The sequence below is a fragment of the Salvelinus fontinalis genome, chromosome 35, assembly GCF_029448725.1.
Source record: "Salvelinus fontinalis isolate EN_2023a chromosome 35, ASM2944872v1, whole genome shotgun sequence".
Taxonomy (NCBI): domain Eukaryota; kingdom Metazoa; phylum Chordata; class Actinopteri; order Salmoniformes; family Salmonidae; genus Salvelinus; species Salvelinus fontinalis.
Genome location: NC_074699.1, coordinates 7,868,858 through 7,884,713, shown reverse-complemented (window position 1 = coordinate 7,884,713; position 15,856 = coordinate 7,868,858). Strand labels below are relative to the sequence as shown.

At 41.7% G+C, this 15,856-nt stretch overlaps 1 protein-coding gene across 1 annotated transcript in view; it reads left to right on the top strand.

Annotated features, from left to right (window-relative positions):
* kcnk5a (potassium channel, subfamily K, member 5a) overlaps nucleotides 1-15,856 on the top strand; it is a 51,436-nt gene that overhangs the window by 29,572 nt on the left and 6,008 nt on the right. The window contains exons 2-4 of the mRNA XM_055899168.1: nucleotides 9,918-10,029; nucleotides 10,617-10,783; nucleotides 10,951-11,119. Coding sequence (XP_055755143.1) covers nucleotides 9,918-10,029; nucleotides 10,617-10,783; nucleotides 10,951-11,119 — 448 coding nt within the window. The remainder of the gene's footprint in view (nucleotides 1-9,917; nucleotides 10,030-10,616; nucleotides 10,784-10,950; nucleotides 11,120-15,856) is intronic.

Here is a 15,856-nt window from a genome sequence, read left to right as displayed (position 1 = left end):
TTGGCTGATGGTCCTCTTCAGCTAACAGTCCACTATGCTCTAGACAGCTAGCGGGCCGCGGCTAGCAGGCTAGCAGATGGGCCTTCAGGGGACGTCGCGACGGAGGAGCCTGTTGAAACCTCTCGGGTGGATTATGTCGGTAGACCAGTCGTGATGAAATCGGCGGGGCTCCGTGTCGGCAGTAAAAGGGGTCCAGGCCAATTGTCAAAATATGTATTGTAGCCCAAGGATTGGCTGATTGACCTCTTCAGCTAGCCGGGAGATGGGCCTAGCACGAGGCTAGTTCCAGGCTCACTGGTGCTTGCTTCGGGACAGAGACGTTAGCTAGCTGCGTGATCCAGGTGAAAAGGTTTGGAGCTTGCGGTAGGAAACCGGAGATGTGGTGAAAAAGCAGTCCAGTATGCTCTGGTTTGAATCGCGCTGTGCAAACTGGCAGGAGTTGACCCGGGCTAAGGTTAGCGGATGACCGCTAGCAGTGGCTAACTGACTACTAGCTAGTAGTTAGTTAGCTGGCTAGCTTCTGTTGGGGGTTCTAGTTCTAAAGTATAGAAAATAGCAGATCCATACCACATTTGGTGAGGCGGGTTGCAGGAGAGTATGTTGAAACTGAGGTTAAAAATATAAAAAAAGAATATAAAATATACAAATATAAAAAGATATATCCACAGGACACGACAAGACAAAGACGTCTGAACTGCTACGCCATCTTGAAATCTATTTGATTCTACTTTACTTTTTCAAAATATTTGTAGGAACAAGAAGTCTTTTGCGAAAAGGCAGTCAGGCCCGAAGTTAATTTGCTCATGTCAACTAAAGATAAGGTGTGCAAGCTGTGTGTGTGTAGCTACCATTTCACCTCACACAGCAGTTTAGCTATTTGTACGTAACCTTTATTTCGATAGGGTTATTTTGACAAGGTCGATTTTACAGATGAGCCCTGTAATTAATTGTGTAATTGTGTTGGGGAATTTTTTGACAGATCTAGATCCCATTTTCTTTTGCAACTGTTCCGGCATGAACGTGGGGTGTTGTAGAACATTTGCCCATTTTAAAAGGTGAAATTATGTTTCTGTCACCATCTATTTGTTACGGTTACATAAATCCATTTTACAGACAGACCCATTGTTCAAGCTAGCAAACTCAAAGATATTGCAGAAATGTTAGACATATTCCGTATCCTTCCCTATGGCTGTAAAATGTACTATCCTACTTTACAGCTTCCTACAGAGCAGGTCTAGCACCACTGGCCACAGTGAATCACACATAGCTCTGGGTTCATGGCCTCCAAGAGTGATTCCTGCACCCTTTGCTGAGCTAGAGCTGACCTTCCATTGACCTTCCACGTTAGTGCAGCGAAACAAAGGCTGCATCCTGTGTATAGCCTCGCTACTGTTATTTTTCTGCTGATCTTTAATTATTTAAAAAAAAAAAAATTTTTACTTAACACTTTTTCTTTGTTTCATTGTTGGATAAGGGCCTGTAAGTAAGCATTTCACTGTAAGGTCTACACCTGTTGTATTCAGCGCATGTGACAAATAACATGACTTGATCCCAATTCTTCACTCTCATTTAGTGTGCACTCTCATGGATTTGAGTCACCATGGGGGCTCCCCACAGCCAATACATAGACCAATCTATACACCAAATCCAATGCTTTTAAATCCATGACAAATGCACACTTTAGACGCAGCCCAACTTAGCGGCAGTGTTTGTCAGCCAGCCTACCATTGGATATCTGTAGCTTTTCAAAAGTAAACCCGGGTCTTACAATAGGATGAAGAAATGGAGCAGGCTCTCTAGGTTCACTCCCACGACCTTGCAACTGCTTTTCAATTTGCTCCGTAATCGACCATTAAATCATAAACTTATTTTTGGCTGCTCTTCAGCTTGAGATGGGAACAGCTGTCGTTATGCCCTGACAATTCTTCCGTGCCTTTTCCTCGGAGTCAGCATTTTCTCTGACTCTCCACACTTAAGCACTTTTCCTCAAGCGGTATATGCTTTTTTATCAGTTTCTAGATGCCATGCAAGTATTTGGGTTAAAGCACAAGAGTACTGACCACATCAGGCCACAGATATGGATATACAGACATCATCATCTTCAAAACCCCAAAACATATCTATAATACAGCCACAAAAAGCAGCTGTTTATCCCGTGTGGGAGGGGGGTGAAATAACATCCTAGAGTAAATATTACAAGCTGATCTCCAAAGGGTTCACTGTAATGCATTGATGTTTGTTTTGGAGGATTATGGATCTTTTACTTTGCCTTTCTAAGCAACTACTTCCAGAGAGAGGAACAGTTCCTTGGAGACGAGATGACGGACACAATCTATAGCCTTTGTGTTTACTTTTCGCGAGCAGGCCTTCCAATTCTTCTTTTTTTCGGAGCAAAATGTCTGGAGCGAAGCAGAATGTCCTAATGAAATGGCTTCGTTTCAGTTCCTGTTTATGTGCAGCCCTCGACTCACAATATTTGACTTGTTTCCATTAGTGTAAAATACTTTCAGCTGCTGTCGGCAGGTGCTCCTTTCTCACGGTCGGTAGTCTGATAGGCTTGCCACTGCCATTTAAGGTAATCCCCATCTGAAAAAAATACAACAACAAAAAACACATTCAGGAATGACAACTCAAAACTTTATCTTGGGTCGGGGTTAAATTCCTTTCAAGACGTGCAGGAATAAATTGACATTGCAGATTATAAAAATTGCTTCATTGCTCACCGCAGGTTCTCGCCAGAGAGTCATTTCCCCACTTATGAAGGGCAATTCCACGTCAACGGAAATTTATTGAGACAGATGTTTCACTTTCAAATGTATCCCAAACAATAAACAGTGATTGCAAAGTTTAACAAACCATGTAACTCTATGCACGAGAATGACTTCTTAACAATTTCCAGAGGGCGAAAGGGAGAGCGAGCAAGGGGCTAGCCAGACTGTTTTCACACTCACGCTTTGACCGCCAGACGACAAAGAGAAAGAAAATAGCTATGAGCTGAACAGTATGCCAAGAAGGGAGGACAGTAGCAGGTGACCCAACGGTAGTTTGTGACTACTATGATTTGCCATTGTAGTCAATTTAATTGCTGTTATTCCGTTAAATTTTGGGGGAAATTTCGTTACCGATTTGGTAATGTAATGATGAGTTTTATAATGTATATCAGTAAAAATGATACTTGTAACGTCTGCAAACTTTCATCATCCACCCCCATGAGGGAGAGAAAGTAGAAAATATCTTAAAGATATGTGGGGTTTTTGTAACGAAATGACAACGCACCAGGCAATAGGTGTATAGTCTGACAGAAGCCAAATAATTTCTCCAAAATGAAATGTGTTGATATTAGTTAGCTGTGTTCTTTACTTCAACTCCAACAAAGAATTCCTATTTATTACTTTTAATACCTGCAAATAAGCTACTTGACTTGATTGTGTTTTGATGTATTTATAATACATTGTCTTTTTGTAAGACCCCTTTTCCATCTGTTTGCCCATTACTCAAAACTCATCAAGCCCAAAATTTACCAAAATAACTGCTACTCGGTGCCTTTATTAACTGGGTTGTCTGCCCAGATAACAGCTAAACACTTGTTTTCATTGGGGGGAAGCTCTCTAGCACTCTGATTTGGCACAAGGGTGTGAAAACGAAGCACCAACGGATTTTCCGATTCTACATGCAAGTGGTCCCTATGACACACTGTGGCGACAGCAAGCGATAGGATGGCCACCTACTGCTTTCGGCCCGAGCATCGGTCCTCTGTGTCTCTTCTTTAACGAGTCCATCAATTCCCTTGTCATGGGGCCTGATGGAGACGAAGAATGACTGTTGATTCAGCAGGCAAAGGAATTGGCTCCTCTAGTGCTTGACTAATTACAGAGCTGAACTGTCGCAGGCCCGTTATTAGAGAGAGCCCTCATCTGCTGCACTGCCAGCACTTATGAGCTCAAGCACATTTTGCCCTCGAGCACATTTGGATGAATCTAAAAGAGCTTTGGTGTGTGGGAATGCATTGCCCCATCCCAGTTTAGAAGTTATTGCCTAAGGGTGTACACTCATACCTGGGGGAATGGGCTTCTTTGGCTTTTCCTTGTGGCTGCTCAAGCACACGCATAGCTTGATGGATTCTGTAATTAAAGTTATAAGATGGTGGTGCTGAGGAGCGTGCCCCGTCTTTCCCGTTCCTACTCAACCTTTTTTTTATGGCTATTTTTGCATGAATTATTACTTTGTTTGCTCAGAATGTTTGTCCAATAATTTCCTACGACGACAAATACTTCTGGGTCATGAATCGGAAGCTACCGCACTTATCTCTCAGCCTCCCAGAACTGGAATACCACATAAGCTCCTTTGTTCCCCACACAGCAGGCTTACTTGTTGCTGCTGATCTAGATAACTGAAAGCAATGCCTGAGACGAAGGAAAGGGTGACTCCAAGCTACGGTGAAAGACTGGCTACAGCCTCCTCTTCCTAGTATCCTGATGACTAATGTCCAATCGCTGGAAAATGATCTTTGAACTCGGAGCAAAGCTTCAATTGCAGCGTTGTTTTTACAGGACATGGCTTACGGACAATACATGCGACTCTGCTATTCGACCAGATGGCTTTTCCATTTTCCGTATGGATCGAACGGCGGCTTCTTGTAAGAATAGAATTCTTGTGAGTGCCTTCTTCATGAACAATTCCTGGTGTACCAAAGTTTAAAAGATCATGAGCTCCTGTTCACCCGACCTGGAGTTTCTGATGCTAAAATAGCAACTATTCTATATGCCGAGTGAATTCACGTGAGTTATCACAGCTGTGTACAATACCGCCTCAAGCAAACATCAAGCTGGCACTCAACGAACTGTGCAAGAACATTTGCCAGCAAGAGTCCTCTCACCCGGAGCAGTCTTTTATTGTGGTGGGAGATTTTAAACAAGCAAGTTTTCACAACATTTTCCCACAAAATATCACCAACATGTACCCTAGTAGAGAAATTAACATTCATTTATCTGGCAACAGCTCTGGTGGACATTCCTGCAGTCAGCATGCCAATTGCATGCTTTCTCAACTTGAGACATCTGTGGCATTGTGTTGTGACAAAACTGCACATTTTAGAGTGGCATTCTTTTGTCCCCAGCACAAGGTGCACCTGTGTGATGATCATCCTGTTTAATCAGCTTCTTGATTTGTCACACCTGTTAGGTAGACGGATTGTCTTGGCAAAGGAGAAATGCTCAATAATGGGGTTGTAAGCAAATTTGTGCATAATATGGAACATTTCTGGGATCTTTTATTTCAGCTCATGAAACATGGGATCAACACTTTACATGTTGCATTTATATTTTTGTTCTGTGTGTGTGTGTGTGTGTGTGTGTGTGTCTAATAGATATGTGTGTGTATATACAGTTGAAGTCAGAAGATTACATACACCTAAGACAAATACATTTAAACTCAGTTTTTCACAATTCCTTACATTTAATCCGAGTACATTTTCCCTGTTTTAGGTCAGTTAGGATCACCACTATATTTTAAGAATGTTAAATGTCAGAATAATAGTAGAGAGAGTGATTTATTTCAGCTTTTATTTCTTTCATCACATTCCCAGTGGGTCAGAAGTTTACATACACTCAATTAGTATTTGGTAGCATTGCCTTTAAATTGTTTAACGTGGGTCAAACGTTTTTGGTAGCCTTCCACAAGCTTCCCACAATAAGTTGGGTGAATTTTGGCCCTTTCCTCCTGACAGAGCTGGTGTAACTGAGTCAGGTTTGTAGGCCTCCTTGCTCGCACACGCTTTTTCAGTTCTGCCGACACATTTTCTATAGGATTGAGGTCAGGGCTTTGTGATGGTGACTCCAATACCTTGACTTTGTTGTCCTTAAGCCATTTCGCCACAACTTTGGAAGTATCCTTGGGGTCATTGTCCATTTGGAAGACCCATTTGCAACCAAGCTTTAACTTCCTGACCGATGTCTTGAGATGTTGCTTCAATATATCCACATACTTTTCCTCCCTCATGAAACCATCTATTTTGGGAAGTTCACCAGTCCCTCCTGCAGCAAAGCACCCCCACAACATGATGCTGCCACCCCCGTGCTTCACGGTTGGGATGGTGTTCTTCGGCTTGCAATTATCCCCCTTTTTCCTCCAAACATAACGATGGTCATTATGGCCAAACAGTTCTATTTTTGTTTCATCAGACCAGAGAACATTTCTCCAAAAAGTATGATCTTTGTCCCCATGTGCAGTTGCAAACCGTAGTCTGGCTTTTTTATGCAGGTTTTGGAGCAGTGGCTTCTTCCTTGCTAAGCAGCCTTTCAGGTTATGTCGATATAGGACTCGTTTTACTGTGGATACAGATACTTTTGTACCTGTTTCCTCCAGCATCTTCACAAGGTCCTTTGCTGTTGTTCTGGGATTGCTGTGCACTTTTCGCACCACAGTACGTTCATCTCTAGGAGACAGAACATGTCTCCTTCCTGAGCAGTATGACGGCTACGTGGTCCCATGGTGTTTATACTTGCGTACTATTGTTTGTACAGATGAATGTGGTACCGATTTATTGGAGGACCAAAAAAGCTGATACCGATTAATCGGCCAATTTTTTTATTATTATTTGTAATAATGACAATTACAACAATACTGAATGAACACTTAATTTAACTTAATATAATACATCAATAAAAATCAATTTGGCCTCAAATAATGAAACATGTTCAATTTGGTTTACGGTAAATAATGCAAAAACAAAGTGTTGGAGAAGAAAGTAAAAGTGCAATATGTGCCATGTAAGAAAGCTAACGTTTAAGTTCCTTGCTCAAAACATGAGAACATATGAAAGCTGGTGGTTCCTTTTAACATGAGTCTTCAATATTCCCAGGTAAGAAGTTTTAGGTTGTAGTTATTAGAGGACTATTTCTCTCTATACCATTTGTATTTCATATACCTTTGACTATTGGATGTTCTTATAGGCACTTTAGTATTGTCAGTGTAACAGTATAGCTTCCGTCCCTCTCCTTGCTCCTACCTGGGCTCGAACGAGTAACACATCGACAACAGCCACCCTCGAAGCAGCGTTACCCATGCAGAGCAAGGGGAACAACTACTCCAAGTCTCAGAGCGAGTGACATTTGAAACACTATTAGCACGCACCCCGCTAACTAGCTAGCCATTTCACATCGGTTACACCAGCCTAATCTCGGGAGTTGATAGGCTTGAAGTCATAAACAGCAGAGCTGCTGGCAAAATGCATGAACGTGCTGTTTGAATGAATGTTTACGAGCGTGCTGGTGCCTACCATCGCTCAGTCAGACTGCTCTATGAAACCATAGACTTAATTATAACATAATAACACACAGAAATACGAGCCTTTGGTCATTAATATGGTCGAATCCGGAAACTATCATCTCGAAAACAAAACATTTATTCCGTATTCAGTGAAATACGGAACCGTTCCGTATTTTATCTAATGGGTGGCATCCATAAGCCTAAATATTCCTGTTACATTGCACAACCTTCAATGTTATGTCATAATTACGTAAAATTCTGTTTAATGCTAGCTAGCAACTTACCTTGGCTTCTTACTGAATTCGCGTAACAGGCAGGCTCCTCGTGGAGTGCAATGAGAGGCAGGTGGTTAGAGCGTTGGACTAGTTAACCGTAAGGTTGCAAGATTGAATCCCCGAGCTGACAAAGTAAAAATCTGTCGTTCTGCCCCTGAACAAGGCAGTTAACCGTTATTGAAAATAAGAATGTGTTCTTAACTGACTTGCCTAGTTAAATAAAGGTGTACATTTTTTTGTTTGTTGCCAAATCGGTGTACCGATTTCCGATTGTTATGAAACCTTGAAATCGGCCAATCCGATTAATCGGTCGACCTCTAATACACACACTATATATATATATTTAAACATCCGTGACGCTTACATAGCCGGTCCCACTTTGGCCATTTGGATCACATGTCTCTGTTCCTATTCCCCGCCTAAAAGCAGCAACCCAAGGGGGAGCTACCAACACCTAGAATAGTGAGGCTCTGGACAGAGGCAGACTTTTTAAAATTTTGATTGGAATATCAAATATTCATCCATCCAGGACTCATCCATCAACATTGAGGAATATAAATCCTTAGTTACAGGCTTCATAAGGGAATATGTTGATGATGTTGTACCCAGAATAACAATCCGGACATACCCCAACCAAAAACCATGGATGAACAGGGATATCCGTACCATGCTGAGAGCCCATACTGCAGCATTCAGTGTCAGCAGAATGAACTCCGATGACTCGGTGGCGCGACGTGTACAAAGCAGGTATGAGCGGCAAAAATCCATTAAGGACGCAAAAAGATAATACAGACTCAAACTGGAATTGATGTTCAACAACTCAGACTCGACTCATGTGGCAAGGACTACAGTCTTTCACGGACTAGAGAGGCAAATCCAGCTGTGTGGTACCCACTAAAGCTTCCCTCCCAGATAAGCTTAACACATTCTATGCTCATTTCAATGCAGATAATACCTAGCTAACCAGGAAGAGTCTCGGTTGTCCGGACAGGTGCTTTCGCTCTCCAAAGCTGACATTAGGAAAACTCTCGAGTGAAGCCTCACAAATCCGCCGGCCCAGATGGCATCCCTGGCCACGTCCTCCGAGTGAGTGCTGACCAGCATCTTAGAAATCTTCAACCTGTCCCAGTGCCCAAGAAAAACAAGGTGACATGCCCAAATGACTATCACCCGGTCACACTCACCCCGGTCATCATGAAGTGCTTCAACTGGCTGGTCATGGCCAGCATGCCAGGCACACTGGACCCACTCCAAAATGCTTACCGCTCCAACAGATCCACAGAAGATGCCATTTCTATTGTTATTCACATGGCCCTAACACATCTGAACAAGAGAAACACCTATGTGAGGATCCTCACAACTGGATCCTGGACTTCCTGATGGGCAGACCACAGGCTGTGAGGATTGGCAACAACATCATCTCCACACTGACTCGTCACATAGGGGCCTCCCAGGGGTGTGTCCTTACCCCTCTGCTGTACTCCCTTTTTACCCATGACTGGGTAAACGGGGAGTTTGCTGACGACATCAAGTTTGCTGATGACACCCCGGTTCTAGGCCTGATAACCAACAACGACAAGTCAGCATTTAGGGAGGAGGTAAGGGAACTGGCATTGTGGTGCGAGCACAACAACCTCTCCCTCAATGTCAGCAAAGCAAAGGAATTGATTGTTGACTGCAGGATGCAGTAGAGAGTTGGCAGTTTTAAGTTCCTAGGTGTCCACATCACCGAGGACTTGACATGGATCAACAGCACCACTTTTGTTAAGAAGGCGCAACAGCGTCTCTACTTCCTAAGGCGGCTGAATTCGGCATGCCGCCCCGGGTCCTGTCCAAAAACTACAGCTGCACCATCGAGAAGGTCCTGACCGGTTGCGTCATGGCCTGGTGTGGGAATTGCTCCGTCCACGACCGCATGTCCCTCCAGGTGGTGGTGAAGATGGCCCAGTGCATCACTGAGACTGTTCTCCCACCCATCCAGGATGGTGTTGGCTTTGGGGATGACCAGTGAGATATACCTGCTGGAGCGCCTGCTACGGGAGGGTGTTGTTATCGTGACCAGTGAGCTGAGATAAGGCGGAGCTGTACCTAGCATAGACTTATAGATGACCTGGAGCCAGTGGGTCTGGCGACGAATATGCAGCGAGGGCCAGCCGACTAGAGCATACAGGTCGCAGTGGTTGGTGGTATAAGGCGCTTTGACCATTGGCTCATCAGTGCATCTGCAATCATTGGATCATCAGTGCACCTGGAGATACAATCACCGGCTCACAGGAATGATGTGGTTTGGGAAATGGACCTGTTTATAGCGAGAGAAATTACATGCATCCCAGTTTTGCCTTTCACTAACTGCCACACTGCTGTTTTTGTCCCCAGGTGGTGTCGGATGCTGCCGGCCAAGGTGTCACCATCACTGGCAGCAAGACTTTCAACAACTGGAACTGGCCCAATGCTGTCATCTTTGCTGCTACTGTCATCACAACTATAGGTAGGCAAACTGTCCTGAGAGTGTCACATGGAGCTTATGTAATTGTGGTTTATAGTCAGGAGAAAAGGGAATATCTTAATTGATGCAACAAGACAGGAATATATTCCATAATAATTTATCGTGCAAGGATTTGTGGGTCTTATTTCAAAATCTTTCAGTAATGATCTGCTTAACTTTACTCTAATGGGATAAACTCTCATTTAGGATGGACTGCTTTCCCTTTTAGTCCATGTCTGTATAATCTAAATGTACGGTACAGATAAAATGGGATCGGGTAAAGAAAAGCCATATTAAAGAACTGGTCTTTATTGTCGGTTTAGTTTGTCAGCAGAGTAATTTATCTTATTTTGGTACTCTGAATGCCAACAGGTTTTTTTCTGATGATTTTATATGTTTATTCAGCCTTGCCAAGTCTCTATCATTTCTCATCACTGAAAAATATTTTATAAACTGTGGTTATGAAATGTGCGTTCTTTTGGTAGAATGTGTTATCTGAATTGGTCAAAACAAAGAAGTGTTAAGGTTTGAATGCTGTTGATTTGAGTACTACTATTAAAACCCCTTCCTGTCCTTTCTTGCTCTGACAGGTTATGGCAACATTGCCCCCAAAACATCAGCAGGACGGGTGTTCTGCATCTTCTATGGGCTCTTCGGGGTGCCACTCTGTCTTACCTGGATCAGTGAGCTGGGGAAGTTCTTTGGAGGCAGGGCCAAGCACCTGGGCCAGTACCTTACCAAGAGAGGTGTTTCACTGGTAAGAAAGATACTTTTTGTCTTAGAAATATTTTTTTTCATCTAGCATGGCTAATTTGTCTTTGTCTAAGTTAAAATGATCAGAGGGAAATCAGGTGAATGTGTTTCCTTGCATTCCACTGCATTCGACTCACTTCGTCGGTTTTTGCATTCTTTTTTGTTTTTCAGCGAAAGGCCCAGTTCACTTGCACAGCCATCTTTGTCCTTTGGGGTGTACTAGTCCATCTGGTCATCCCCCCATTTGTATTTATGTCTCAAGAGGGTTGGACCTATGTGGAGGGCTTGTACTTTTCCTTTGTCACCTTGACTACGATTGGCTTTGGTGACCTTGTAGCAGGTAAGCTCATCCTCCCTTTGCATTAGCAAGCTCTTCGCATGTTTATGGGTATTTGTCCTTACACTTTGCAAGTTATATTTTTTTGCCAACTTGTATTTTGTAAGGTACTAATTATTTTCAACATACCTTTTAACCCAATATGGTTTGGTAGTTCTCATGCAACAATGTTCCCACTTCCTCAGAAATGTGCTTAATAAAACTGTGAAGTGATAATCTCACTTTTGAAAGTTTATATTCTGTTAACGCATACAAAAAATAATGTTGTTGACTCGTCCTATACTTGTATTTGTGGCCAAAGCATAAATTGGAGAGAAAACACTTAAACCCCAACTCAAACTTGTATCTCAAACAGACCATTTCAAAAATTCTTGCTATTTCCTCATAGAGGAGGATTTCATAGCCAGTCAGCAGTCTACTCGCATTAGGACTGTCCCCGCCCCAAAAAATATTGGTCGAAATAGAGTCGTCTTTTCTTTCGACCAATCAATTGTTCTACATTTTTAAACATATATTTTTCCATATATAGACACACCCTATGTGTTTCAATAAAATCAACTATACACCTGCACGTCGAACATCTCATTACAAAATCATGGGCATTAATCTGGAGTTGCTATCTCCTTTGCTGCTATAACAGCCTCCACTCTTCTGAGAAGGCTTTCCACTAGATGTTGGAACATTGCTGCGAGGGCGATTAGGTCGCAGTCGTTGTTCCAATTCATCCCAAAGGTGGTTGAGGTCCGGGCTTTGTGCAGGCCAGTCAAGTTCATCTACACCGATCTCTACAAACTATTTCTGTATGGACAGGAACACAGGAACATTGTCATGCTGAAACAGGAAAGGACCGGTTCTGACTTTTATATGCACATTTTCGTTTGAACAGTTTCATTTAATTCATAAGTCTTTGGATCTCAAAAAGCATTGTCATATGGTTAATTTAAATGCTATCTAAATGAAAATGATACAAATATAAAAGTAACTTACACTGCCATTGCCAACTATGTAAAAAATTGCCTACATAAAGTCAAAAAATAAAAACATTGCAGCCTGCAGGTAGAAAATATCATGATTAAAAATAAATATCCTGTAAAATCCCATTGGCTACACATTGCCCGTCTGTAACAAACTTTAAACATTGTATCAACTGTCAACTGTGTCCGGCCTGATTTGCAACATTGTATAAAATATTCTGGGCCCTCAGAGTTTCTTGCGCCAGTGAGCTCGTCCCAGACAAAACTGTAGGCTATTTCTGCAAGGGATTAAAAGTAATCAAGTGTTTTATGAAGTTTCCTCTCGAACAGAGCATTACAATTTTCCCTTTCATGCCGAGTGGTTATCGAAATGGAGAGAGCTGGAAATATTTTTCTCATACATTGACAAGCTATTGTCATTCTCAATGGATTCTAAAATCTTACTTCCTGTTTTGAGGTGAAGAAAAAATGACTTTGAAGCTCCAAAGTTAAGACAATTTATAGGCCTACATTTGCGCGCAGGCCAGGTAGCCTATGCCTACTTCTATATGCGTAATCAGGTGTGTGTCCTTAACATTGACAGGAGCGCTCCAAACAAAACACAATGAATAAATTGACAATTCGGAAAATTGAATGAAATAAAGCAACATTTGTTTCTCAAGTGTAGCATATGTTGTGAGCTCTGAAAATTGTCCCGACAATATGAGAACGGTAATCGACTAATATATGGAATGCATTAACAGAATTTACTGTAACCAAACAAACATTGTAGTTTATTATGGGAATTAGCGGTCAATGTAAGCTACTACTGGTGAAATACAGTATGTAATGGGGAATTGATTGACAAACATGTAAAGGGCAAACGATTCACACAATTTATGAAACAATGAATGTGCATGAAATGGTGGGAAAGTGCGCATTCCTGAGAGAGATGTGCCTTATAGATATTAGCTGATTTCACTTCTTATTGGACCGTGGCATCCCCAAGGCCTCCTCAATGGATTAGTCCACTGAGACAGATGCAAATCAGACTGGTTTTACGTAACATAAAAATTATCTATTTGCAATTGCTCGGCTAAAAAAAATTACCAAACAAGAGTTGCAGAGTTGCAAAGAAAAAGCCATATCTCAGACTGGCCAATAAAAATAAAAGATTAAGATGGGCAAAATAAGACACTGGACAGAGGAACTCTGCCTAGAAGGCCAGCATCCCGGAGTCGCCTCTTCACTGTTGACGTTGAGACTGGTGTTTTGCGGGGGAACTATTTAATGAAGCTGCCAGTTGAGGACTTGTGAGGCGTCTGTTTCTCAAACTAGAAACTCTGATGTACTTGTCCTCTTGCTCAGTTGTGCACCAGGGCCTCCCACTCCTCTTTCTATTCTGGTTAGAGACAGTTTGCTCTGTTCTGTGAAGGGAGTAGTACACAGCATTGCACGAGATTGTCAGTTTCTTGGCAATTTCTTGCATGGAATAGCCTTCATTTCTCAGAACAAGAATAGACTGACGAGTTTCAGAAGAAAGGTCTTTGTTTCTGGACATTTTGAGCCTGTAATCGAACCCACATGCTGATGCTCCAGATACTCCACTAGTCTAAATAAGGCCAGTTCTATTGCTTCTTTAATCAGCACAACAGTTTTCAGCTATGAAAACATAATTGCAAAAGGGTTTTCTGATGATCAATTTTCCCTTTTAAAATTATAAACTTGGATTAGCTAAAACAACGTGCCATTGGAACACAGGAGTGATGGTTGCTGATGATGGGCCTCTGTACGCCTATGTACAGTTGAAGTCAGAATTTTACATACACCTTAGCCAAATACATTTAAACTCTCTGTTTTTCACAATTCCTGACATTTAATCCTAGTAAAATTTCCCTGTTTTAGGTCAGTTAGGATCACCACTTTATTTTAGGAATGTGAAATGTCATAATAATAGTAGAGAGAATGATTTATTTATTTCATCACATTCCCAGTGGATCAGTAGTTTACAATTAGTATTTGGTAGCATTGCCTTTATATTGTTTAACTTGGGTCAAACGTTTCTGGTAGTCTTCCACAAGCTTCCCACAATAAGATGTGTGAATTTTGGCCCATTCCTCCTGACGTGTACCTGAGTCAGGTTTGTAGGCCTCCTTGCTCGCACATGCGTTTTCAGTTCTGCCCACAAATGTTCTATAGGTTTGAGGTCAGGGCTTTGTGATGGCCACTCCAATACCTTGACTTTGTTGTCCTTAAGCCATTTTGCCACAACTTTGGAAATATGCTTGGGGTCATTGTCAATTTGGAAGACCAATTTGCAACCAAGCTTTAACTTCCTGACTGATGTATTGAGATAACATAACGATGGTCATTATGGCCAAACAGTTCTATTGTTATTTCATCAGATCAGATGACATTTTTCCAAAAAGTACAATATTTTTCCCCATGTGCAGTTGAAAACCATAGTCTGGCTTTTTTATGCCGGTTTTGGAGCAGTGGCTTCTTCCTTGCTGAGCGGCCTTTCAGGTTATGTCGATTATAGGACTCATTTTACTGTGGATATAGATACTTTTGTACCGGTTTCCTCCAGCATCTTCACAAGGTCCTTTGCTGCTGTTCTGCGATTGATTTGCACTTTTCGCGCCAAAGTACGTTAATCTCTAGGAGACAGACCGTGTCTCCTTCCTGAGCGGTATGACGGCTGCGTGGTCCCATGGTGTTTATACTTGCGTACTATTGTTTGTACAGATGAACTTGGTACCTTCAGGCATTTGGAAATTTCTCCCAAGGATGAACCAGACCTGTGGAGGTCTACAATTCTTTTTTGAGGACTTGGCTGATTTCTTTTGAATTTCCCATGATGTCAAGCAAAGAGGCACTGAGTTTGAAGGTAGGCCTTGAAATACTTCCACAGGTACACCTCCAATTGACTCAAATTATGTCAATCAGCCTATCAGAAGCTTCTATAGCCATGACATAATTTTCTGGAATTGTCCAAGCTGTTTAAAGGCACAGTCAACTTGGTGAATGTTAACTTCTGACCCACTGGAATTGTGATACAGTGAATTATAAGTGAAATAATCTGTCTGTAAAGAATTGTTGGAAAAATTACTTGTGTCACGCACAAAGTAGATTTCTTAACTGACTTGCCAAAACTATCGTTTGTTAAACCTCTACCGCTTCTCCCTCCCGGATCCGGGATCCTCCTCATCAAAAAAGCTGACTAGCATAGCCTAGTCTAGCGCCACAGGGATATCATATAATATAATTTCATGAAATCACAAGTCCAATACAGCAAATGAAAGATAAACATCTTGTGAATCCAGCCGATCATTTCCGATTTTTAAAATGTTTTACAGCGAAAACACTATATATTTATATTAGCTCACCACAATAGCCAAACACACAACGCCATTTATTCACCGCCAACATAGCTTTCACAAAACCCACAAATAGAGATAAAATGAATCACTAAACTTTGAACAACTTCATCAGATGACAGACTTATAACATCATGTTAATACAATACATTTATATTTTGTTCGAAAATGTGCATATTTAGAGCTACAAATGGTGGTTTTACATTGTGAATACGTAGCCATAATGCACCAAATTGTCCGGACAAATTTTGGACAGTCACGTAATCTAACCAAAAAACTCATCATAAACTTTACTAAAAAATACATGTTGTACAGCAAATGAAAGATACACTGGTTCTTAATGCAACCGCTGTGTTAGATTTTTAAAAATAACTTTAGTACAACGTACAGCATGCAATATTGTGAGA